The sequence below is a fragment of the Dicentrarchus labrax genome, unplaced genomic scaffold (genome assembly GCF_905237075.1).
Source record: "Dicentrarchus labrax unplaced genomic scaffold, dlabrax2021, whole genome shotgun sequence".
Taxonomy (NCBI): Eukaryota; Metazoa; Chordata; class Actinopteri; family Moronidae; genus Dicentrarchus; species Dicentrarchus labrax.
Genome location: NW_026136719.1, coordinates 35,151,690 through 35,176,093, shown reverse-complemented (window position 1 = coordinate 35,176,093; position 24,404 = coordinate 35,151,690). Strand labels below are relative to the sequence as shown.

The following is a 24,404-nucleotide window of genomic DNA, read 5'->3' as shown; positions in this document are numbered from 1 at the left end:
GCATTTGACACCATTGACCATAATATTCTTTTACAGAGACTTGAGCATCAAATTGGCATTAAAGGAACTGCACTAAGCTGGTTTAAGTCATATTTATCAGATCGTTCGCAGTTTGTACATGTTAACGATGAATCTTCAATAAATACTACAGTTAGTCATGGAGTTCCACAAGGTTCTGTACTTGGACCAATACTATTTACTTTATATATGCTCCCTTTAGGCAACATTATTAGGAATCACTCCATTAACTTTCACTGTTATGCAGATGATACGCAGTTATATCTATCGATCAAGCCCGATGAAATTAATCAATTATCTAAATTACAAACATGTCTTAAGGACATAAAATCCTGGATGACCTGCAATTTTCTGATGTTAAACTCAGAAAAAAACTAAATTCTTGTTCTTGGCCCCAAAAACCTTAGAGACTCACTGTCTAAAGATATAGTTACTCTAGATGGCATTACCTTGGCCTCTAGCACCACTGTCAGGACTCTTGGAGTTATCTTTGATCAGGATTTGTCTTTTAACTCCCACATGAAGCAGACCTCTAGGACTGCATTCTTTCATTTACGTAATATTACAAAAATTAGACACATCCTATTACAGACGGATGCAGAAAAACTAATCCATGCATTTGTTACTTCAAGGCTGGATTACTGCAACTCTTTATTATCAGGTTGCCCCAATAAGTCCATTAAAACGCTCCAATTAATTCAGAACGCTGCAGCACGAGTACTGAAAGGAACTAGAAAAAGAGATCACATCTCTCCTGTACTAACTTCTCTGCACTGGCTCCCTGTATGTAGAATAGTATGTAGTATCTAAATGTAGAATAGAATTTAAAATCCTCCTCCTCACCTATAAAGCTCTTCATGGTCAGGCCCCTTCATATCTTAAAGAGCTCATAGTACCCTTTTACCCCTCTAGGACACTACGTTCTCTGAATGCTGGGCTACTTGTGGTTCCTATAGTCTCTAAAAGTAGAACAGGAGCCAGAGCCTTCAGTTACCAAGCTCCTCTCCTGTGGACCCAGCTTCCAGTTGTGGTTCGGGAGGCAGACACCCTCACCACATTTAAGAGTAGGCTTAAGACATTCCTCTTTGATAAAGCTTATAGTTAGGGCTGGATCAGGTGAGTCCTGAACCATCCCTTAGTTATGCTGCTATAGGCCTAGACTATCGGGGGATTTCCCATGGTGCACTGAGCTCCTCTCTTCCTCTCTCTTTCTGCACTCATCCATGTTCCATTAATGCATGTTACTAACTTCACTTCTTCCCCGGAGTTCTTGTGTTTTCTCGTCTCGCAGGTTCTTATCGATCCTGGTGGAGCCTCCTGCCATGGTCCTGCTAGATTGCCATTGCCAATACTGTTGTTGCTGTGCACCTGTCTGTCTGTCTGTCTGTCTGTCTGTCTGTCTGTCTCTCTCTCTCTCTCTCTCTCTCTCTCTCTCTCTCTCTTTCACCCCAACTGGTCGAGGCAGACGACCACCCACCTAGAGCCGAAGGATCTGTCCTAAGTTTCTGCCTTTTAACAGGCAGTTTTTCGTTGCCCTTGTCGCGAAGTGCTTGCTCATGGTGGTACTGTTGGGTCTCTGTAAATAATGTTTTAAAGAGTTCGGTCTAGACCTACTCTATTTGAAAAGTGTCCTGAGATAACTTCTGTTATGAATTGGCGCTATACAAATAAAATTGAATTGAATTGAATTAATTTTCCTGTGATACTTCTGTGTACCACACACAGCCTGACTAACTGCTCTAAAGAAACAGTTACCATCCCCAACTATTTTCTCATAATTTAGGCAAGTGAAATACACAACAACTCACTTTTCCCTTCTCCATCCATCATCCCATCCGCACTGCGCGCATGCGTATCAACTACAGCAATACGGCCACCTTGACTAATGACTGCGCATGTATTTCCACCCAATGTCAGAAAACGTCATATTTACTAAACATCTTATCTAATCCAGACCTGAGACTGGTGATTGCACCAGCATCAATCAGTTCACCTGTCACTACATCAATATATCCAGAAACACAATTCCCATACTCAAAGTCAAACATTGCTGTCCCTAAACGTATTGTAAAGTTTATCCCCCAAAACAACAACCTTGTCCAGATTGTCAGCCTGCCACAAAAACACACTATCAAAGGGGTGTTTTGCTACGGCTACCAAACTGATAGCCATACACTGAACTCCGCGTGTTGAAACCGAGGATCTGCCTGATGGAAAGATCCCCTGACAGAACTTGCATTACTCTGCGAACTGCCACCCTCGACTACAGCTGCAGTTGTAACTGTGACATCAACATCTACATCTGTCAGCAATGTACTACTGTCAATGTCAGAATCTGCCTTCACAGACAACCTGCTAATGACATACCACTCTGCACCCACCTTAAGATTTCGGATATGCAATATCAGGTCACGCAGGGATGTGTTAAAAACAGCTACAGACCTGCCAATATTAGATGCCAAACCAGATGCATCACAAGTACCACAATCAACTACCACAAAGTAACCATTGTGCTCAATAATAGCACCGTGGAGGTTCAAGAGACACATTCCATCAGTCAACAAAGGTTCCTGTAATTTTTCAAATAACACAGACTCGTCCAAGTCAAAACTTCTGTAGACTGATGGACCAATAGCTACATTCCACTTCCTGCCAAAAACACTGTGCTGTTTAATGAACTCACATAGCTCATTTTCAAAGCCACTATTCCTATTTGATTTAGCTACAAAACTAGCCAACTTCTTGCCTAACAAATGTTATCAACATCTCTGTTGCTGCGCTTAAACATGTTATTGCTCCTGTGTGTACATGACACACAGGAGCAATAACATGTTTAAGCGCAGCAACAACACTGCACGCAATAGACACATCAGTTGTTGACGGCGCAACCATTACATTAGTACCAGAAACATCCTCAGTTGTTGGCGCAACTTTGACATTAGTACCAGAAACATCAGCAGTTGTCGGCACAACTCTGACTTTAGTACCAGAAACAACAGCCACTTGCTTTTTCTCTGCACACATGCCAGAGTGAGGGTTAGCATCACACTTACTTTTGATGAATCTTGATGGGCGCTGAATAGGGGGACCTGACCTGCTGACCTCCTCCTCCTCCACAACCTCTTCCACAGCAGTGGTAGATGATGGCTCTGAGGACATGCACCTGGAGTTGCATCCACCGAAAAAAAGTTTTTAAAAATACATTAACAAAACTGTCATTTTTGCATTTGAGAGAACTTGCTAGTCATATACAATAATTTTGAATGTGAATTACACAATTTGTTTTGGCCAATGCACACATGCACATAAAATTGAACTGATTTAGAATAAAGTGTACCAACCTCCTCCTTTGCAACCACACAGCGGCAGGTGTCAGCCTGGGAGACACCTCCACAACACTGGGTGTTGCCTTGACCTGTTTACACAAAAACAAAACCATGTATTTTCTTATTGTTTTCAATAATTTACAAAGTATTGCAAAGTAAAGAAACAATTGCATTTTTGGTGCCTGCCATTTGAACTGTACAAATCAGTCATTTCATTAATAGAATAAAGACAAACCTGGCACATTGCAAGTCTCCTCTTGCAGGTAAGTTTCAGTCTTTGTTCCACATTTGGTTTCTGATGTAAGAAAATGAAAACACACTTTTAGAACAAATATGTGTGTGAGTGTTTTAAGGTAAACAATACAGTTTTAACAGATCTCAATCAACACATCACATTTTCAATCAAATTACCGTTGCGTCTTGTGGAATAGCTGGGCAATCCAGGCTCGGAAGATGTGCTCGAACCACAGCATCCATGGCAGCCAACATGGAACTGCTGAACTTGACAGGATTCAGGGGGATGAAACACTCCTTCAGCACAATTGGACATCCATCCACCTGTGAAATAAACATAGAAGCAGCCTATTAGTCAGAAATGTCATTGTCTAAAATCAATGTGCATAGATATAGAATCAATAAACATATCTTAACCATTAATGTTAGGGTATACCACAAACCTGATGCCGAACCAGCCTGCTTTCAGATAGCCTAGAGGGATGCTCCTCAGATTGGATCCTCTGTAATGACAAATAGCAATAATTTTATTAAAATGAATGCATGGTGAACATTTCTGAATTAACTATTTAGCAATTATCAGTGGGAAAAACACAAGTACAGTATGCAAATTTTACCTTCTTGCCCTTCACCATTTTCCATCCAGGGTGATGTTCTCGGAACATTCTGTGCCTTTGGTGCTGGCACCTCGAGTTGCTTGTAGGCAGCATCCCTAGTAAAACTTGGCAAGAATCTCCATGCCCTCGTCATCGCTCAAGTGAACCTGAAAATGTTAGAATAATTAATAAAAAGAAATAAACATTTACTTTCAATATGTATCTACTATAAATTACTACAACTACAAATAAGTGTAAATGAAACTTCCTTGTGTGCACACAGTATATGCTACTTACACCATCTGTGACCCACAGATCCAGCCGACTGAAAGTGAAATGTTCAAACGTGGAGTAGTACGCAATACCTAAGAGGGAAAAAATATATATGAATTATTAATATACTTGCATATATTATCTTTAGCAAATTAACAAAGCAAATCTATTTCTAATATATTGTAATATTTATTCAAACACTATCTGAGAAAATATTATTCATTACATATGTAACTTTAACAGCTATTTGAAACATACCCTCTGACTTCGCCACAGAATGAAACTTCCGGCTCATGTGCTTCTGCAGTTCTGGTGCAACATTCAGACGCGGAACAAAGTCCACCACAAACACCTAAAACACAATAACAGTTTTTAAATACAAAACCAGTTTTGTTCAAAATGACATTCCATTTAAATACACATAACTTATACTGCAACACCTCATTTAAGCATATTAATTACTGAACAGAAAATATAGTGTTACAGAAAATAAACAAAACAACTTACATTTTCCCAACGATGACGTGCACTGGTCAAAAGCTTCTGAAACTCTTCTCCGGCCACATCATGGGTACTGCTGGTCGTCAGGTTGTTGCTGGGGGCCAAAATGCACACTGCATCAGGTGTCCGGGGCAGTGTTGCATCGATCAACTCGGTCCTCAGATGAGACGCGCTGGCCCCTGGAGTCGACATGACGCCAAAGGAAAGATTTCCCTTTGAGATCTTGACAGTTCCATCTGCAATGGTGCGCAGATGGGAATCCCCAATGGTCGTCAGCCTTCCTCTCTCCTCTTAGCGGCCTGAGAACGACAGTGGGATTTGCCACATGGCATCTAAAAGTATATAACATAATTGATTAGTTATAACAACAACAAGACACTATATGCTCAATGGAAAGTTAAGATTGTAAACAACGAAACCAGTAATAAATTCAGATTATTTACTGTAAGTGAGCTGTCATGTGCAAACCATGATAAGCAGAGTTGCTGTACACATTCACAGATTTTATACACAGATGCTAATAATAGCTGCTATGACTGCTTCATAAACTCCTGCTTGTTAACAGCACATAACATACTTTTTACATCCTGACTTGGACAAAGAGAGCAGTGACCAGTTGTGTATGATTGACTAGTACAAGGTGTGATAGGGTGTGGCATTCAGGCAGTGTGCCTTTCTTTCAAACACAGATTACAATTTATTCACACATGATTAGTAAAATAATGGGCTTTACTTATGTAAATGGCTGTGTGTTTGCCATTCATCATTAACATAGTTGTTTGACTGAAACAACCATTGAAGCTGCTCAGAGTACAGTTGGTTTCTTTATAACTACTTTACTTACTATTTGTGCTATTTACATTACACTTAATCTCTTTCCTCACTTTACTTCTACAAACTCCACATTACTCATTAGTTGTAAAGACAAAAAATAATTCAACTGAAACATGTCCATTTGCAGTTAAAAATTATGGCAATGCCCATTAATATATATTTTTGTTTTTGTGCCCATGCATGATGGTACCTGACTTAGTTCAGGAATTTCAGAGACATCTTTCACAAAAATGTGTTTGTCATGACATAGTTTATAATCAATTGTTACCAGATTGTTATTTTAAGTTTTGTGTATGGAATGAGCTCAACTGTTTTTGTTTTCTTTCGTGTTCACAATGGCAAAAATCTTTTATGGTATACCTTCAGTTTGTTTGTAAAAATCAACATTAGGATCTGATGTCTTTCCCCACCCAGTAGCTTCATTGCATTTTCTGGTCCAATAAGTTCTCCCACCTGTCATGTTTAGATTTGACCAATGAGACATAAGGATCTGAGTTTGGTTCCTGAAACAGAGTTTGACATTGTGGATTTCTTCACTACATGACAGTTGGGCTGTGTATCTCTCTATCGTGTGTGCCTGATGCTCCTACTGTTATCATGTGTCTCGCACTCATTTTATTTATTTATTTAGTTTTTTGAATTTTTTAGCTGCATTGATTGTATGTTCTGGCATTATTTCGTATGCCTTGTGCATGTATTTAGCATAAATCTCTAAGTAATCAATTTTCTGTTTTGACTCATAACATAGAATGGCATGGTAAATCAGTTCCTGTATGTCCAGCTTTTGTCTTGCATATGAATGTGTCTGTGTCAGTGCTCTCACATGTCTGATGTGTTGGTGGATCTCTCGTCTCAGTCCTTGCGTCCAAACCAGATGGGGCCTTCACTGTCCCCGGCCCACCCTCTAGTCAATCGGCTGGTGCCTCCTGGCCTCAAACTCTTCTGCCGTGTCCTCAGCCTTGTCCGCATCCCGTAGATAGGTTCTCATACACCATCAGCTGGTCCAGTTGTAATTTGAAGGTTTCCATAGTCTCAAGTCACACAGTCACGTTTCACCATATCACTGATTTCTGGCTTAATGCCTTGGATGAAACTGTCTCTCCAGTGGGCCTCACAGGGTGATATGGGATTGTTCCCCCCCATAGCCTCTGATCTACGAAGTCCACTGTGTGTTTTGTGGACCAGTGTGAGTCTGGCTAGATATTCTGCCACAGTCTGTGTCGAGGTTCTGATAGAGTCTCTTTGCGCCTGAATCCTGGAGGGATTCTGTTGGTGGCGTCTGTTGTTGTTGAGGCTGCTGCGGCTGCTCATGGTGCTGGCTGGTCTTCTCATAGTGGTCTTCTGGGTGGAGCCGAGTCCAGATCAGGATCTAGTTTGAGGCACTGAGACGTAGAGGTGTTTAGTGATTCTGTCCCTGCCTAAGTTTTCTGTCCCTAATGTTTCCATATACATATACATGTACTGATATACTTTATTAGATAATATACTATCCAATCTGCTCTGAGAACATTTCCTTTTTTTCTTTCTTTTGCTTTGTTGTTCTTTCCCTTCTCATTTAGTTTTTAATTCAATTTTTAGTTTTTTTTCTTTAACCCACATGTCAAGTTGGTCAGTACTTTGTTTATAGTTGGTTAAAAACGGAATGTTAGCAGTCAACAGGAGTAATAACAATGGAGACTTTTTATCTTTTGAGCTCTTGCTATTGGTTGAACTAATTTTCCCATTTAATTTCTTAAAACAAATTCCCCAAAAGTGACAAAAGGAATCATGCCTTTGTTATTCTCTCAAAGTGATGTTGATTTCACAATTTTTCTTTAAATTTAGAATTTGTCCATTTCCAAATTTCCATGGACCTTGAAGCTGACTGTTACAGAAAAGACTTTTACAGATCCAAAATTAATGTCCCTTTAATTTTCTTGGGAACCTTTAAATGTTCAAAGAGGAAAAACTCTTTTCTTTTCCATTTAATTTTCTGCAGTAAAATATTCACTCTCTCTCCCTTTCCTTTTTTTTTTCTTCATAATTCATTCACACATGCATGTAACTTCATGCATCAGACTCAAGTCTCCTGGCCATTCAACCCTGCATGCATTACTAGACGAGTCCCGGACTCTCTTGGCTATAGCTCTTTAACCTGAAGCTCCGGCGATTCTGCAGCAGTCTTTACCTGCCCTGCTGACACGTCTGTCACATACCACTGCAGGGCAGCGAGAATCGATTACCCTGGGCCCCCCTGAATATACTTACCAGAAAGACAGAGTCGTCTAGACCACCTGGTTCTTTGGATCACAGCAGTGAGCGAGCTTCGGTTCTCAGGCGTCAGGCCCTCACTTCTCTACCCTAGTTTGGCGGGGAGGTTCAATTCAATTTTATTTGTATAGCGCCAATTCATAACAGAAGTTATCTCAGGACACTTTTCAAATGGAGCAGATCTAGACCAAACTCCTTATAACATTTACAGAGACCCAACAGTACCACCATGAGCAAGCATTTGGCGATGGGGGGCAAGGAAAAACTGCCTTTTAAGAGGCAGAAACCTAGGACAGACCCTTCGGCGCTAGGTGGGTGGTCGTCTGCCTCGACCAGTCGGGGTGAGAGAGAGCGAGAGAGAGTGAGAGAGAGAGAGAGAGAGAGAGAGAGAGAGAGAGAGAGAGAGACACAGACAGACAGACAGACAGACAGACAGTTGCAAAGCAACAACAGTAGCAACAACTACACCAATAGTAGTGACTGATGATGATGAACATGAAGAAGACGATGACGACGCAACAGCAACGATGGGGGACAATGAGCAGTGACAATAGTAATAATAGTAACTGTAGTAATAATAATATTCATAATAATGATAACAACAATATCAGTGATATTAGCAATGGCAGTCAAGCAGGACCATGGCAGGAGGCTTCACCAGGATCCATGAGAACCTGCATGACGAGAAAGCACCAGAACTCCGGGGAAAAAGTAAAGGTAGTAACATGCATTAATGGGACATGAATGATTGCAGAGAGAGAGAGGAAGAGTGGAGCTCAGTGCACCATGGGAAATCCTCGATAGTCTAGGCCTATAGCAGCATAACTAAGGGATGGTTCAGGACTCACCTGATTCACCCCTAACTATACACTTTATCAAAGAGGAATGTCTTAAGCCTACTCTTAAATGTGGAGAGGGTGTCTGCCTCCCGAACCACAACTGGAAGCTGGTTCCACAGGTTGAGGTCAGAGTCCTAGACTCTAGCCGCGCACGGTCTTTACCTTCAGCCCTGAGTGTCCAAAGTCCTGTCACACGAGTGATCCTGCCGACAACGCCAAAATGTGGTGGCAATTTGTTTAATAAATAAATATGATCTTGACTTTCTGTAAGGTTTTATTCGAGTCATCCATGAACGCTCTCAACACAACTGTCACACACTGGTATGTGAAAGTCCGAAAGAGCCCCGATTGGAAGAAGCACTATGGTTTTATCCCTGTTGGAGCACACAGTTACACAGTTACACATTCCTGAGTTCTGGGACAGTAAACAGACAGATAGTGTGGTGAGATGATCATTCAATTCAATTCAATTTTATTTGTATAACGCCAATTCATAACAGAAGTTATCTCAGGACACTTTTCAAATAGAGCAGGTCTAGACCGAACTCTTTAACATTAATTACAGAGACCCAACAGTACCACCATGAGCAAGCACTTGGCGACAAGGGCAAGGAAAAACTGCCTGTTAAAAAGCAGAAACCTAGGACAGATCCTCCGGCTCTAGGTGGGTGGTCGTCTGTCTCGACCAGTTGGGGTGAGAGAGAGAGAGAGAGAGAGAGAGAGAGAGAGAGAGAGAGAGAGAGAGGCAGAGAGAGAGAGAGCGAGAGAGAGAGGCAGAGAGAGAGAGAGAGTGAGAGACAGACAGACAGACAGGTGCACAGCAACAACAGTATTGGCAATGGCAGTCAAGCAGGACCATGGCAGGAGGCTCGACCAGGATCCATGAGAACCTGCGAGACGAGAAAGCACAAGAACTCCGGGGAAGAAGTGGAGTTAGTAACATGCATTAATGGGACATGAATGAGTGCATAAAGAGAGAGGAAGGGAGGAGCTCAGTGCACCATGGGAAATCCCCTGATAGTCTAGGCCTATAGCAGCATAACTAAGGGATGGTTCAGGACTCACCTGATCCAGCCCTAACTATAAGCTTTATCAAAGAGGAATGTCTTAAGCCTACTCTTGAATGTGGTGAGGGTGTTTGCCTCCCGAACCACAACTGGAAGCTGGGTCCACAGGAGAGGAGCTTGGTAACTGAAGGCTCTGGCTCCTGTTCTACTTTTAGAGACTATAGGAACCACAAGTAGCCCAGCATTCAGAGAACATAGTGTTCTAGTGGGGTAATAGGGTACTATGAGCTCTTTAAGATATGAAGGGGCCTGACCATGAAGAGCTTTATAGGTGAGGAGGAGGATTTTAAATTCAATTTTACATTTTACAGGGAGCCAGTGCAGAGAAGCTAGTACAGGAGAGATGTGATCTCTTTTTCTAGTTCCTGTCAGTACTCGTGCTGCAGCGTTCTGAATTAATTGGAGCGTTTTAATGGACTTATTGGGGCAACCTGATAATAAAGAGTTGCAGTAATCCAGCCTTGAAGTAACAAATGCATGGATTAGTTTTTCTGCATCTGTCTGTGATAGGATGTGTCTAATTTTTCTAATATTACGTAAATGAAAGAAGGCGGTCCTAGAGGTCTGCTTTATGTGGGAGTTAAATGACAAATCCTGATCAAAGATAACTCCAAGATTCCTGACAGTGGTGCTAGAGGCCAAGTTAATGATCATGTCCTTCGCTTCTTAGTGAAGTCTCAACATCCCGCTGTTTACTTGGGCATAGAGTGTAGATAGAAACAGGGCTAAAGGTTATATGCATATAATGGCCTCTTCAACAGTTGCGTATGGTTTTACAATGACATGGTCAAAGGGTTGTATAGGTTCTTAAAAATTGCCATTACAACAGAAAGACAAGATCATACTTTGTATGCTTTATTTAACAAATAGCCACCACAGTACAAAGCACTGATGAAAGTGATAAATATTCATGAATGAACTACCAACCCAAACACTGTAGGACTTATGTAGGACTGATATTTGTCAAACCAGAGATATAGAACATGAATAAAACCCAAACATTTACTTATTCATAAATTAAACATGACTCCATCTGTGTCGAACAGTGAGAGGAGGTTGTTGAGTGTTGTGTCTGTAGTGACGTGTTCCTGCAACTGAGGGATGATAGTGTCTCTGCAGGAGGAAATAAGTCAGATGGTGCAGAGCTTCTTTTATTCTGCTAAAAAAAAATAAAAGCCCTTAACAGTGTTTAAGTGACAGAGTGTGTGTGTGTGGAAATTACACAGCGGGTTGGCAGGAGCATTTTCCAGTTGGATGATGGTGAACAGGGCACCTTGTAGCCTTAGGCAGCAGTATGGATCTGAGGAGCAGGCCTAAAAGCTTTCTGAAATAGATTTTTGGCTTCAAAGTGACACCCTCACCTAATGTCAGGGCAGGTCTGGATTGGGTGAGTTAATGTGTCTCTTTTCTCTGTTCTTGCAAGCTGTATTTGTACAATTATTGTATGAGACATTTTCATTATGAATTAGTTTTGATTCTATGATGAGGCTGTTCTGAGTTACAATCTAAATATCAATTGATTCTGAATGTTTCAATGGCCAAGCAGTAAAACACTGAAAAGCTTAACATGGATTTTAAAGAGCTCATTTCTACTCTTGTTGACTCTGGTAAAGACATTTTAATTTCTGGTTCTCTGCCCTCATTCAACTGGGGCTGCAAAAGATTCTTGCAGTTAATTTCCCTGAATGACTGACTGGAACATCATTGCATATCTCTGCCAGAGCAGTTTATAGAACCAACCTTCTACAAATGTGATGCAATCCACCTGAATATAAATGGATCATCGATGCTTGCTTCTAATATGTAATTTTTTCTAAACCGTTGTCAGTTGATGTTACCGACTGAATGACAACAATATTTTTAGATGTGAAGAAAACGTCTTGGGGAAGGGATATCTATCTACATGTATATATCTAACACACAATCCAGTATACTAAGCAACTATGGAGCAATTACAGAAAGTGAGTTGAGGTCAGCTGGGTTCAGTTAATGTCTGCATCTTTTTATGTTGGAAACCAAAGGCATTCAGAGCATGTTGTTATCTGTTAGTAGCTGGTACAACCACAAGGCTGAGTGGTAATTAATTCCCCTTGACATCTTTTCCTAGTACTTCCTATGCTGTCACACTCAGTGTGAGAGAAACTTTCAATCAAATTCTCTGTAGCTAGGTTAAATGTAATGCACATTTTAACAGAATTCACAGAAAAAGCTGCAGACTTATTGACTACTGATGTGTGGAAGAGGAAAGTTGTTGCCTGTTTAAGAAGTACTAAGTGAAACGTTGTTTGCTTGCAAACAATGATTACTAATGCTATGCGATTGTGACAAATTATGTTATTCAGTGTCCTTGTGTTTTTATGGCGCATCTAGGCTAGACATCATCCAGTGGCTTTATTTCAGCTACTTCACAGAGACAGTGTTAGAAGAAAAAAAAAGTACATGCAGTGGTTTTATTTTGAGCTGGTGACTTGATGTTGTGTTATATTTGGATGTGAGGGGGAAAGTGCGGCTCAAAGAAAAGACTGACAGAGCATAAAAAGTTTAGTTTACCTTAGATAGACCTGAGTAACACATTTTGACATACAATAAACCTCCATAATGACTGTAAATGGTAAATGGACAGTACTTATATATCGTCTTTCTAGTCTTTCGACCACTCAATGCGCTGTACTTCATAACTCACCACATTCACACACACCAGAACGGAAACTAAGCATTTACGCAGTCATAGCAGAGGGAGCAATTTGGGGTTCAGTATCTTGCTCAAGAACACTTTGATATGCAGCGAGAGGAGCCAGGAATCGAACAGCCAGGAATCAAACAGCCAACCTTCCAATTAGTGGTTTACCCGCTCTACCTCTGAGCCACAGCTGAGTGCTTCGATACATGCTCTGATGCGAGCTGAATGAATGCAACATGTAACATTAATTACAGCAGAATGTAAACGAACAGAATTCCTGCTTTATCTGTATATCCATTTATACATTTTATCATTTATCAAAGAAATGTGCTTTGTTGAAAGTAGGTATTTTTTAGATGGTCTCCCCTTTCCATTGAGTGCCTGCTATTGATAATGCATTAAACATCAATTGTAGTTTTTCTACTTTTACTTAAGTCATTTTTAACACCTGTAGTTTTGTTGAGTAATATTTCAATGTCACAGTACTTATTTATTATTTTAATAATTAAATTGTACAAAGTTATTGGTCTCATTAACTTTGTCCTAATTTATCAAAGTCCTTCTCTAATCCGTTTCTTGAGATTAATAACTTAGCAGCTGCTAATGGTGTGAGGATTTTGTCAAATTGTTTATTATTTCATATTTATGTTCTCACTCTTGCAGCCACCAGCCAAAACTGCAAGTATTAAAGAGATTATATTGTGGTAATTTTATTGCCTCAATGTTCAATAGTTCATTTTCTTACACTGGCCATTGCTGCAGCACCTCTATTGACCCTTTGTCTGACACAACCAGTCACGCGGCAAGCCCAGGCTCATACAGCTTCATTTCTGAACACAATGCTTTCTACATCTGTTTTGAGTGATACACAACATCTGCAGCATTAGATACATGGCTGCTGCACAGCAACAGGACTTCAAATACAACAGTTCATGTCCTCAGATCACAAGATGACTTTATAACCTGAGTCAACTGTACCTGTACAACTGCTACATATATGTGATGCTACATACTGGTGACAGGCAGACAGTGAGGAATAAGACACACAGGTTGTCAGATAAAATATAAATCTTTATTACTAGAACTGAACACAATGTTGGTTCTTTGCCAATGAGAGACTATAACTTAAACATAAGCAGGCGTTTTTATGTTATGTTCACATTGAGAGGATGACATCTTGAAAGGGTTCACCTATTTAACTTCAACGCCATTTTCAAACTGACTTGGTTAAAAGGAAATGACAGCTCCTGCTTGCTTTCATTCTGTTCAGTGACTGCATTACTTGAAATACAACAGGTAGAGAGGACTACCAATATTGACAGATTTGCTGTCATGTTTTGGAAAATTGTGAGTGAGAGAATGCCGAGAACATAACATTTCCATATATACCAGTTGAAATTGATGCAGATAGTTTTTCCCCAGTTGGCAGAATATGAATACAGAATTATTATACCTAAACACTTCCTCATTGTATCGACAACACCACACATCTGTCACCCTGTACAATGAGAGCTCAGTCAGAGGAGTGTTATTTATCCAACAACCACAGTGTCATCATCTTGAAACTCGTAGTAGGGAACCTCCAGATTGAGGGGGGCGGGGCCTTTTCTAATGCGGCCTGAGGCGTCGTAGTGTGAGCCGTGGCAGGGACAGTAGTAACCTCCGAAGTCACCTGCGTTGGCGATGGGCACACAGCCCAGATGCGTGCACACCCCAAGGACGATGACCCAGCTGGGGTTGATGACCCGGTCCTTGTCGTGCTCAGGGTCACGCAGCTCTGCCAGGTTCACGTCGGCCTCTGCGGCGATCTCCTTCTCTGTGCGGTGACGGACAAACAGCGGTTTACCTCTCCACTTAAAAGTCATGTTCTTGCCTTCAGGGATGTCAGCCAGCTTGATTTCAATCTTGGACAGGGCCAGGACGTCAGCCGAGGCACTCATGGAAGAAACAAACTGAGTGACCACAGTCTTGGCAGTGTAGACGCCCACCATGGTTGTGGCACCAGTGACCAGGTACGAGAAGGTTCTTCTGGATTCACTGCTCTCCTGGGAGGACTTGTTGGGGTCGAGCACCTCTGGGCGCCTGTAATCTGAGAAGTCTGGTACCCTAATGTCTGTGTGGGCAAATCGGACTCCTGCACTGCCTGCAGACAAAAACAATGGGGTCATAAGGTTAGACTGCATAGATAAACTGGGTTGACCACTAACAGCCAATGTACACAAGATCCAGCTCCATATGTTTCGGCTGCTGGAGACGATCCATTACCAATCTATTCAGTGTGTGTCTCGGTCTATTTGCACCAGAGCAGGTTACATCTCTGAATGTCTGTATTTATTTATTGACTGACTTCAAATTTAAATCCAACAGTGTGTGCGTCTGTGGTAATAGATATAAATCATGGCTACCCAAAGTTGGCCGATTATAAGGTTTGATTTGTCTCGCCAGATGTTACTAGTGAAATTCTTTTTACATTTAATCTTAAAAAATTATAAATTGCAGTTTTATTTTTTGTGATGTTAAAATGCTCTGTAAATATGTAGGATCTCTGAGTATTATTTTTCATAGTCTGAGAGGGCAGAATGAAACTACAACGGATATCAAATAATTAAACTTTCAGTCCTAGAACCATTCTGCATTTTAACCAGGGCTGCACAGTTAATGCAAATGCTATTGAAATCACAATATGTGTGTACAGTATGTAAGTGCAAATCGCAAAAGCTGGAATTTTTTTGATAAAGTTCAAATGACATAACAGCATTATAATTATAGATAGGCCAATTATTTGGCCGGCTGATGCCTGCACTCACAAGGCTGACAGACAAAAAAATTCTTAGGACACATTTGCTGGCAGCCAGTGTAGCTGCTGTAGAATGATGTTAGCTCTCCCCTTTGTGAGTTTTTGGCAGTGAAAAAGTTAGTTTCCAGCCCTGTTCTATAACTCCTGCATCCTGCTCTAAATGTTTGCCTAAATTTCACAATCCTCCTTTCTAAATGTTGACACTTTTTTTATCCTACATCAAATCTAATCTAAAAGTTTGTTAGTTAGTTAGTTTATTTCAGCTAGTTTGACAACAGGGAATACAGTTACAACTCCAGGTAAGGTGTAGATGCAGACTTTCGAGAGGCATGTACACAGCACGTAGAGCCAGAATATTTATTTATAAGTGTTATGGTTAGTCCAGAGTTGGTGATTGTTGGAAGACTAATAAAGCTGGTTCAGTGAGTATTATTTAGTTTCTGTCTTAGTTTAGTATAAGACAAAAACCTGAATTTAGAAGAATTTTTACTTTTGAGGAAAATCATTCATGAGCTTATTCCCCGTATCAAACTCAGCGCTCATCTTCCAGCTGAAACTACTGGGGTGGTAAAAGGAGGGGTTGAGGGGGTGCTAGTGCAGCACACAGGCATGGGTGAATATATTGGCAATTGTCAACTGATGGACTGACAGTGGCATCGGCCATTGCAAAACCCATATCAGTTGACCACTAATTATAATGAAGTACTGTTGTGCTGCAGAGCTGTTGTCTAAGGATAAGTTCACACTGCAAGCCTTAACACTCAATTCTGACATATTGCTCATATCATATTATTTTTGTCTGTTCACATTACTTCTTAAATGCCGCCCATATCAGAACAGTTCACAGTCCTGAAGTGCCCTGGGTGACGAATGCCGATCCGGAGTAACAAAAAAGTCACATTAATTCGGATATCACTTCACATTGAGGTCACATTGGAAATAATCAGACTTTAAACTGATTTGAACCACATATGAAAGTGGCCCAAATCAGAATTGAAAAGATAAGATTCCATGTGACTTGGATTACTTTGGCCTGCAGTTTGAACTGTTGATGATTACTGGCTTTATTGGCAATTTATCTTTGTACTCATTCCTACTTTGTATCGCAAGTGCAGTACAACAATTCCCCTGGGGAAAGACTGACAGCAGTTATATCTTAAATCTGGTCAAGTTACAGCTGTCACCACAATCCTGGACAAGTGAAGACATTATACACCGTGTACTATTTCACTTGAATAGGTTTAGGCACCTATTTACATTTTTCCCTCAAAATGGGGCGCACTTAGAAAATACAAAGTCCTGCAGGGCCGATAGTAAACTAATCATACGGGGACTATGCGTACCGTAACTTGTGCATGTGTCTTCGAAACGGCTAACGATACTTGATAAAAGTCGGTCCAAGCTCCATCATTTATGTTCCGACCCACAATGGTGCGGTCAGTCCCAAAAACCAGAATAGTAACAACGTTATCCCTAGTTATTGTTGACATCAAGTGTAGGCCGCACTTTAGCCACCGAGGCTAACATGATGTTAACTAAGTTAACAACCAAAAAAGCTAGCTGCCATTGTTAGCAACCAAAGCTTACTGAGTTAACGTTACCTAATTTGTCAGCACATCGCCTATTTAGTACACAGATAGCACATGGCATTTGACGTTACATTTACAAAACAATACAAAAACTGAGTTTGCCAGCTAATGCTAGCAGTCATTCACACACTTACCATTGATGTTAACTGTCACAGCGGGCCCCGTCTTTGGGCTTTGACCGTTCAGCGATTCGCGGCACAGGAACAGTTTTTTCGGATTCAGATAAACCTTCTCGGTCTTTACAACAACCCCAGGCACGAGAGCTTTCAGGGGACCAGCGACCGCAAAGGCTGTAGCCTGCATATAGGGGGAAAATGCCCCAGACCGGGTAGCAAGGGACATCATGACTGCGATGGACTCCTGTTACGACGACCTTGGGGGCCTTCACTGAGCACGCAACGAGTCAACGTAACTGCGTAATTACGTCCAACGTAACATTACGTGATCATGACCAAACCAAACGCTATCCATAGGAAGATAACGAGAACGCTCCTCGCTTTTATATTTCTTTCATGTGTTTTTTAGTACATGTTCTCATGTTCAGCACATGTAAACTGTCTTTCTTATAAGAAATAAAGAAAAAATACAGAGAAGCCCCCCTGTCTTATTGACAATATTGATAGATTACTTAAGTTTGTTACTCACTCTTTTGAATTGTGTACACTTTTAAGTTGTTTATTCATTCATATTTTCTTTTGTTCTATCTTGTTTTTAGTATTATGTATCTTTACATTTTACAATTCATTTAATGTTTGTGTGTGTGTGTGTGTGTGTGTGTGTGTGTGTGTGTGTGTGTGTGTTTCACCTCTGTGATTATTCAATTCCCTCCCCAATACTTTCTATACTGTTTTTGCAGTGTTGAAAAGGGAACAGCCCTTAACAAATGTCCTCTGCAATTTCACCAGTCACTTCCTGGTTGCCTTAACCTGATAACAAAAACACCTTCGATATCTGTTGCTGCCACTGTGGCAATTTTACACTACTGAAAATATTGAATATATATATATATTTATAAAACCATTACCTTAAAAAACATTTTCAATTGAAAATGTATGTATTCTATTCACCTTAGCTATTCACCTTATGTATGCTTCCCTTAGCAACATTTTAGGAATAACTCAATTATTGTTTTTAGGACATAAAAACCTGGATGTCCTGCAATTTTCTGATGTTAAACTCAACAGAAGTTCTTGTACTTGGCTCCAAACACCTCTGGAATTCACTGTCTAAAGATGGTACAGACAGAAAGACAGACAGACAGACAGACAGACAGACAGACAGACAGACAGGTGCACAGCAACAACAGTAGCAACAACAACTACACTAATAGTAGTGACTGATGATGATGAACATAAGGAAGATGATGGCGATGACAACAACGATGGGGGACAATGAGCAGTGATAATAGTAATGATAGTAACTGTAGTAATAATAATAATAACAGTAATATCAGTGATATTAGCAATGGCAGTCAAGCAGGAGTTTCTGGGTTGAATGTATTTGAATTTTATTTTTCTTTTTATCTATTTTTAGCTGCTGCCTAATTTCTTCAAATGACACAATGCTGGTTCAAATTTACAACAGCAGGTGGCATAGTTGTCCCATTTAGATAGATAGATAGATAGATAGATAGATAGATAGATAGATAGATAGATAGATAGATAGATAGATAGATAGATAGATAGATAGATAGATAGATAGATAGATAGATAGAAATGGTGAATGTGTGTGAAAGGGTGAATGTTGCACGTAGTGTTAAAGTGCTTTGAGTGGTCGGAAGACTAGAAAGGCGCTACACAAATACAGGTCCATTTACTATTTACCATCATCATCATCATCAGTCATTTCTATAAGTATAGTTGTTGCTACTGTTGTTACTGTGTACCTTTGTCTCTGTCTCTTTCCTTCTCTCTTTACCCCTTACCCCCTTACTTTTCTGATGACTGTAGGCTTCTGTCATAGGCGATATGTGTTTCTGCAATAAAGCCAAAAACAGATTGAAACAAAAACAGAAAAGTTTGAAGGAGAGCCTGTTTCAGCATCTGAATGTGCGGCTTTTGCTATAGTAAAGGCAACTGCGGTTAAGGAGGTAGAGTGGGTTATCTGCTAAACAGAAGCTTGGCAGTTCGATTCCCAGCTCCTCCCGCTGCATGTCAAAGTGTCCTTGGGAAATATTGCTCCTGATACTGTTGCTGCGTCATCTATGTGTAAATGGTTAGTTACTCTCTGATGAGTAGTTTGCATTTTACACGTGACAACAGTGTACAGATAGGAATATGACATGTCGTGTAAAGCACTTCAAGAGGTTGGTAGAATAGGCTGTGCAGTCCATTTACTATAGTCAAACCTCCTGATCCAGTCAAATTTAACACATTTGGCTTAGCCCTTTAAAATCAAATCCAGTCAGACATCATTCAATGATGTTTTCAGCAATAAAGCTGAAGAAATTTGATTAAAACAAAAATATAGCAAGTTTGAAGGGGCGACCAGCATGCAGCTACATGTGCAGCCATGTGACTTAGTGACTTAATGTGACCCTGCTATGCTGAATCTTATGATGAACCTACAGCAAGTGTAAACAGTGAATCTATCTGCTCTGTAATTTCAGTCATCTTGAAAGCATTACTCACAAAGCACAGGCACACATTTGAGAGTTTGTTCAGAATAAATAAATCTCATCTCCCACTAACAGCATCACCTCCTGCTGATGTGAAACACAGAGAAGGCAGACTTCTCTTCCACCCTCTCAGTCTTGGATTTTCCTCATAATATATTTCTCCCTAGAGAGCTAAGGGCACCTTCAAAGGCACTTCTGTCCTCTGAGATGTGGCCAGCCTCAGGATGGCTGAGAAGTAGGAAACCATGTACAGCCGCTGTGATTCATGGATTATGAGATTTTAATGGTTTTCTGTATATGCCTGCAGATTTTTCTTGGGGAAAGAATTTATATCTTACTGCATGGCTAAAGGGCCGCAAAGAAAAATGACACCTCTGTTTTCTTTCCTTTAACAAGGTCAACAAGGTCCCCAATTTTCTCTTAGTTGCATTAAGAAGAGCTTATGACAGTCTTGATGGATCCATGTGATCCAAGGATCCAAATCCAGTTGTCTTCCTGACAGCTGGAGAGCTTGGCATAGTGCAGAAGACAGTCTGGCAAATGAGCAAAGGAACAGGCTGGTATATATGTGGCTGGATCTGATCAGAGGTGGGTGATTGGGTGAAAAAGGTCAGTGAAGGGAAAGGGGTTACTGGAGAGCAGGAGGTTCTGAAATTACATGAGAATTAGTAAACAGGACAAGCAAATGAGTAGACTAAGTGAATACTAAGCGATAAGGGAGGATCCATGACAAAATTAGTTACTGTCGGTTCACACCGTCAACCAAATAAAACACTACACTGTATTTTTATTCTCAACAAAACAAACACAACAAAAATCTCTTTAACTCTTTGCTGCTAAATGCTCCACTATGTTCACTAGGTGCAAACAGCTGTCTATGTGGGTTGATGAGAGCAGCTTATGTGACCTCTTTTATTTGACTTCCACCTGGAAGTTGCTTCTCCTCTAAATCAACTGAAATGTAATTGAATTGAAATAAGAAATAAGGAAATAGGAAAAAAGTGATGCACTTCATTATATGCTACTGTGGGCTGGCATATAATGATTAGGTGGAAATACCTTTCTCTAATACTGGTGGGCTTGTTGACAAAGACGCAAGTGGGTTCTGTTTTAAACAAATATGCCACACATATCTGACTTTGTTAATAGACTCTGATACTGCCAGATTAAGGTGAGCAATGAAAGAAGCAAGGTCTGTCAAGGCTAAAACACACCAGCACCATCAACAGGGTCTACTGGAATGTATTTTGAGACATCTTCTATAGGTTTTTTAACCTCTTCCCAAAAAGACTTTATCTTACTGCATTGTCAAACAAAAGTACATAAATCTGGAATATTGCTATTAAATTGATTTAATTAACTGGAATAATATATATGTTCTCATTAGGCATTTATACTGTAACAATCTTATTGTAATGATTGAATGTGGGCCTTTGTATGTACTGGTTCCCACTCCTCTACTGATATATCTGTTTCTAGGTCTTCCCTCCATGCATGCCATTGGTAATCAGAATTCTCAGGTTAATTTGACAGTAATAAATTGTATAACTCTGATACAAATTTGCTTAAGCTATCCTTAGACACCATTTTAGTTTTTTTTTAGATTTTGAGGCTTTAATAAGGACATTAATGGGCTTGTTCTAAAAAGGTTTCTGGGTTGAATGTATTTGAATTTTTTATTTTTTTTATCTATTATTACCTGCTGCCTAATTTCTTCAAATGACACAATGCTGGTTCAAATTTACAACAGCAGGTGGCATAGTTGTCCCATTTAGATAGATAGATAGATAGATAGATAGATAGATAGATAGATAGATAGATAGATAGATAGATAGATAGATAGATAGATAGATAGATAGATAGATAGATAGATGCGATATTCTATGATTTATACTCTATATATTTACCTGTATGATTATTAACTAGAATAGAAATATGTTTACTTGTGCTTACATTGATTATGCTTACATTGATAAAGGGCTGTTAAGGGAATACTAATAACAGAAATAAAGTAATGAATATTAGATGAGGGAATACTAATAACAGAAATAAAGTAATGAATATTAGATGTTTGTATGATGTGTTATAGAATTGAAACTTACTAATGAATATGAATAGCAGGCACAGTATAAGGGAGAAGAGTGTGGGTAGTTGCAGATATAACATGACATTCTTTGGGAGAGATAGCGGGGAACACGGCCTCCGGGGTCAGCGTCAGGAGCTCGTAAAACAATGATAGAACACATGACGGACTCCTTCCAGTTGTGAAAAACAACTCCATATCTGGAAGAGAGAGTGCGAAGTGTATACATAGGTTTAAATAATATGTGCATAGGTTTAGATAACATGTCATTGAATGTCAGAAAAAGAGGCCGGTTTCCCCTTCCATGAGTTCCAGTTTGTGGCGACCCCATCAACACCATCCGTGGAGACAAGATACCAAGAAGACAAGGGGTGGAGATTATACCATCCTATGCTATGTGTGTTATCTTCAAAAATATAAGAACTGATGTTAGGAACAAGAGGTTACTCAGACTTCGTGAACTGGCAGACCTTGTGCATGTCAGGTTAATCGTAGTTGAACCCAGAGCTCTGTTACTTTTGTACAATATACTGGTGTTAAGAATAAAGCTGATTATTGAGTAACTAAACTAAACTAAATCTTCTCCTATTGCTTCATTAAACGAACGCGCGAGGAATGAGTTTTTGAAATACAGAGATTCCTCAACACTAGACATAGCAAAAAAGCAATATAATTTTTTTAAATAAAATGTATAAATAAGCGGTATAATTGTATTGCAAAGTAAAAATATAAGGTGCAGTGAACAGATAAAACATATAAGGTGCTTGGAGACTGTATTGTTATGACCAGAGTTTTAGCTGTTATTGTACAGTGTGATGGCATGTCGCAGGAAAGATTTCCTGTATCTGTCGCTTCGACAGCGGAGCTGGAGCAGCCTGTGAGAGAAGGTGCTCCGCTGTCCGACCACTGATGGAGAGGGTGCTGATCATTGTCTATGATGGATTCAGCGTTCTCCTCTCCACCACGGACTCAAAAGGCTCCAGCCTGAGACCAAGTACAATCAGCCTTCTTGATGATTTTATCAAGTGTGTTGGTGTCGCTGGCATTGATGCTGCTGCCCCACCACACAGCAGCAAAGAAAATGTCGCTGGCAACAACAGACTGGTAGAAGATCTCCAACATCTTGCTGCACACGTTGAAGGATCTCAGCTTCCTCAGGAAATAGAGTCTGCTCATCCCCTTCTTGTACACAGCCTCAGTGTTAGATTTCCAGTCCAGTCTATTACCGATCACCACTCCCAAGTATTTGTAGTCCTCCACCACCTCCTCCCTGATCCGTAGTGGCTGTGAAGGCATCCTCTTCTTCCTACTGAAGTCGATCACCATCTCTCTGGTCTTGTTGACATTCAGCCTCAGGTGATTCTGTTCGGACAACTCTACAAAGTTGTCTACCAGTGTCCTGGTCTCACCCTCATCTCCCCCTCTTATACACCCGACAACAGCTGAGTCGTCAGAAAACTTCTGCAGGTGACATGACTCAGAGTTGTACTGAAAGTCAGTGGTGTATAAGGTGAAGAGGAAGGGAGAAAGTACAGTTCCCTGTGGAGCTCCTGTATCACTGACCACCACATCAGACAGGACACTGCCCAGACGGACAAACTGTGGCCTTCCTTTCAAGTAGTCAATAATCCAGGAGATCATAGTGTTGTCAACACCCACCACCCGCAGCTTCTCATTAGCAGAGGCTGAATGGTGTTGAAAGCACTGGAGAAATCAAAGAATGTGATCTTCACAGCGGAATGTAACCTGAACCTGTTCAACTTCGGGCACAGTTGAAAAGGTTCAGGTTACATTGTGGCCAACTGTTTACTTTTTACATACTAAAATTCATGGTAAATGGATTACATATTGAATTTAAAATGTTGATTAGCTAGGCTACTGGGCAATTTGGCATCTCTAAGTAAATTACTTCAAGTATTCAGCCAAGCCATAGTATAAATAGTATTTTATATAAAATAAATCCAATTGAATCCAGCTATTTTGAGAATTAAACTTGGAGCCATAGCCTATAGACTTATGTTTACATTGTACAACCAAAGCACATTTTTTTAATAAAAAGACTCACATCTAAAAATTCGATTGAAAATATTCTATTCAATAAATAATTATCGGTTATATCTCATTCTGCCTTATGTAAGTGTACTGAATCTTTGACAGATTGATGGAGTAAACTCTTTGACTGTGCGGCAGAGGCAAATAGTTTACATGGCTCACAGGTCAGGTAGGAGTGCTCCTTAGCAGAATTTTGCTTAGGGTCCCATGGAGGTCAGTCCCACCAGTAGTGGGACAGAGAAGCATCACTTTTGAATGTCCATGAAGGTAAAGTAAACACTTCTAAGACTTGAATTTCTTTTTCTGCCCTGATCGGTCAAGTTTACCTCTGGGCCCAACCTGTGCTCTGCAGTCTTCTCACAACCTAGTAACAGCTTACAGGAATACAAACTCCCAAATGTACACATGGCAGATAGGGTTAGACAGATAGCTCAGTTTGTCAGGGTAATGTGCAGGTATTTCCTTCGATTGAAAAACAGATCCAATCTGTGTTTTTATATATATGCTTTAATGGACATGATATAATGTATACATTTGTACATAGCAATTAACTAAAGCTTTGTCGCTTATATCCCATTAGGTATGATTTTTTTAGGCAGCTAAAAAGCTCTGATAAACCCACTGTGCAATACGTGTCAATCATTAAAC

At 40.2% G+C, this 24,404-nt stretch overlaps 3 protein-coding genes and 1 long non-coding RNA gene across 4 annotated transcripts in view; 1 reads left to right on the top strand and 3 right to left on the bottom strand.

Moving 5' to 3' along the window:
- The window catches only part of LOC127352013 (uncharacterized), a 38,821-nt gene extending 34,540 nt beyond the window's left edge, over window positions 1–4,281 (bottom strand). The window contains exons 1-6 of the mRNA XM_051380093.1: window positions 4,196–4,281; window positions 4,022–4,081; window positions 3,756–3,902; window positions 3,580–3,639; window positions 3,360–3,433; window positions 3,072–3,181 (exon numbers count right to left, since the gene is read on the bottom strand). Of these exons, the coding sequence (XP_051236053.1) occupies window positions 3,072–3,181; window positions 3,360–3,433; window positions 3,580–3,639; window positions 3,756–3,902; window positions 4,022–4,081; window positions 4,196–4,243 (499 nt within the window). The 5' untranslated portion in view covers window positions 4,244–4,281. The remainder of the gene's footprint in view (window positions 1–3,071; window positions 3,182–3,359; window positions 3,434–3,579; window positions 3,640–3,755; window positions 3,903–4,021; window positions 4,082–4,195) is intronic.
- kbtbd13a (kelch repeat and BTB domain containing 13a) overlaps window positions 1–24,404 on the bottom strand; it is a 388,109-nt gene that overhangs the window by 66,937 nt on the left and 296,768 nt on the right. The window contains exon 2 of the mRNA XM_051380025.1: window positions 9,512–10,078. The gene's annotated coding sequence lies outside the window, so the exon portion shown is untranslated. The remainder of the gene's footprint in view (window positions 1–9,511; window positions 10,079–24,404) is intronic.
- On the top strand, window positions 8,918–10,440 carry LOC127352026 (uncharacterized). Its single transcript, XR_007881018.1, has 2 exons — window positions 8,918–8,990; window positions 10,047–10,440. It is a non-coding gene; the product is annotated as an uncharacterized LOC127352026 (long non-coding RNA).
- LOC127351999 (cytochrome b-c1 complex subunit Rieske, mitochondrial) lies at window positions 13,669–17,405 on the bottom strand. Its single transcript, XM_051380076.1, has 2 exons — window positions 17,139–17,405; window positions 13,669–14,761 (listed from the first exon to the last, which is right to left on the bottom strand). The coding sequence occupies exons 1-2, from the start codon at window positions 17,347–17,349 to the stop codon at window positions 14,151–14,153; spliced, it is 822 nt and encodes a 273-aa protein (XP_051236036.1). The 5' UTR covers window positions 17,350–17,405; the 3' UTR covers window positions 13,669–14,150.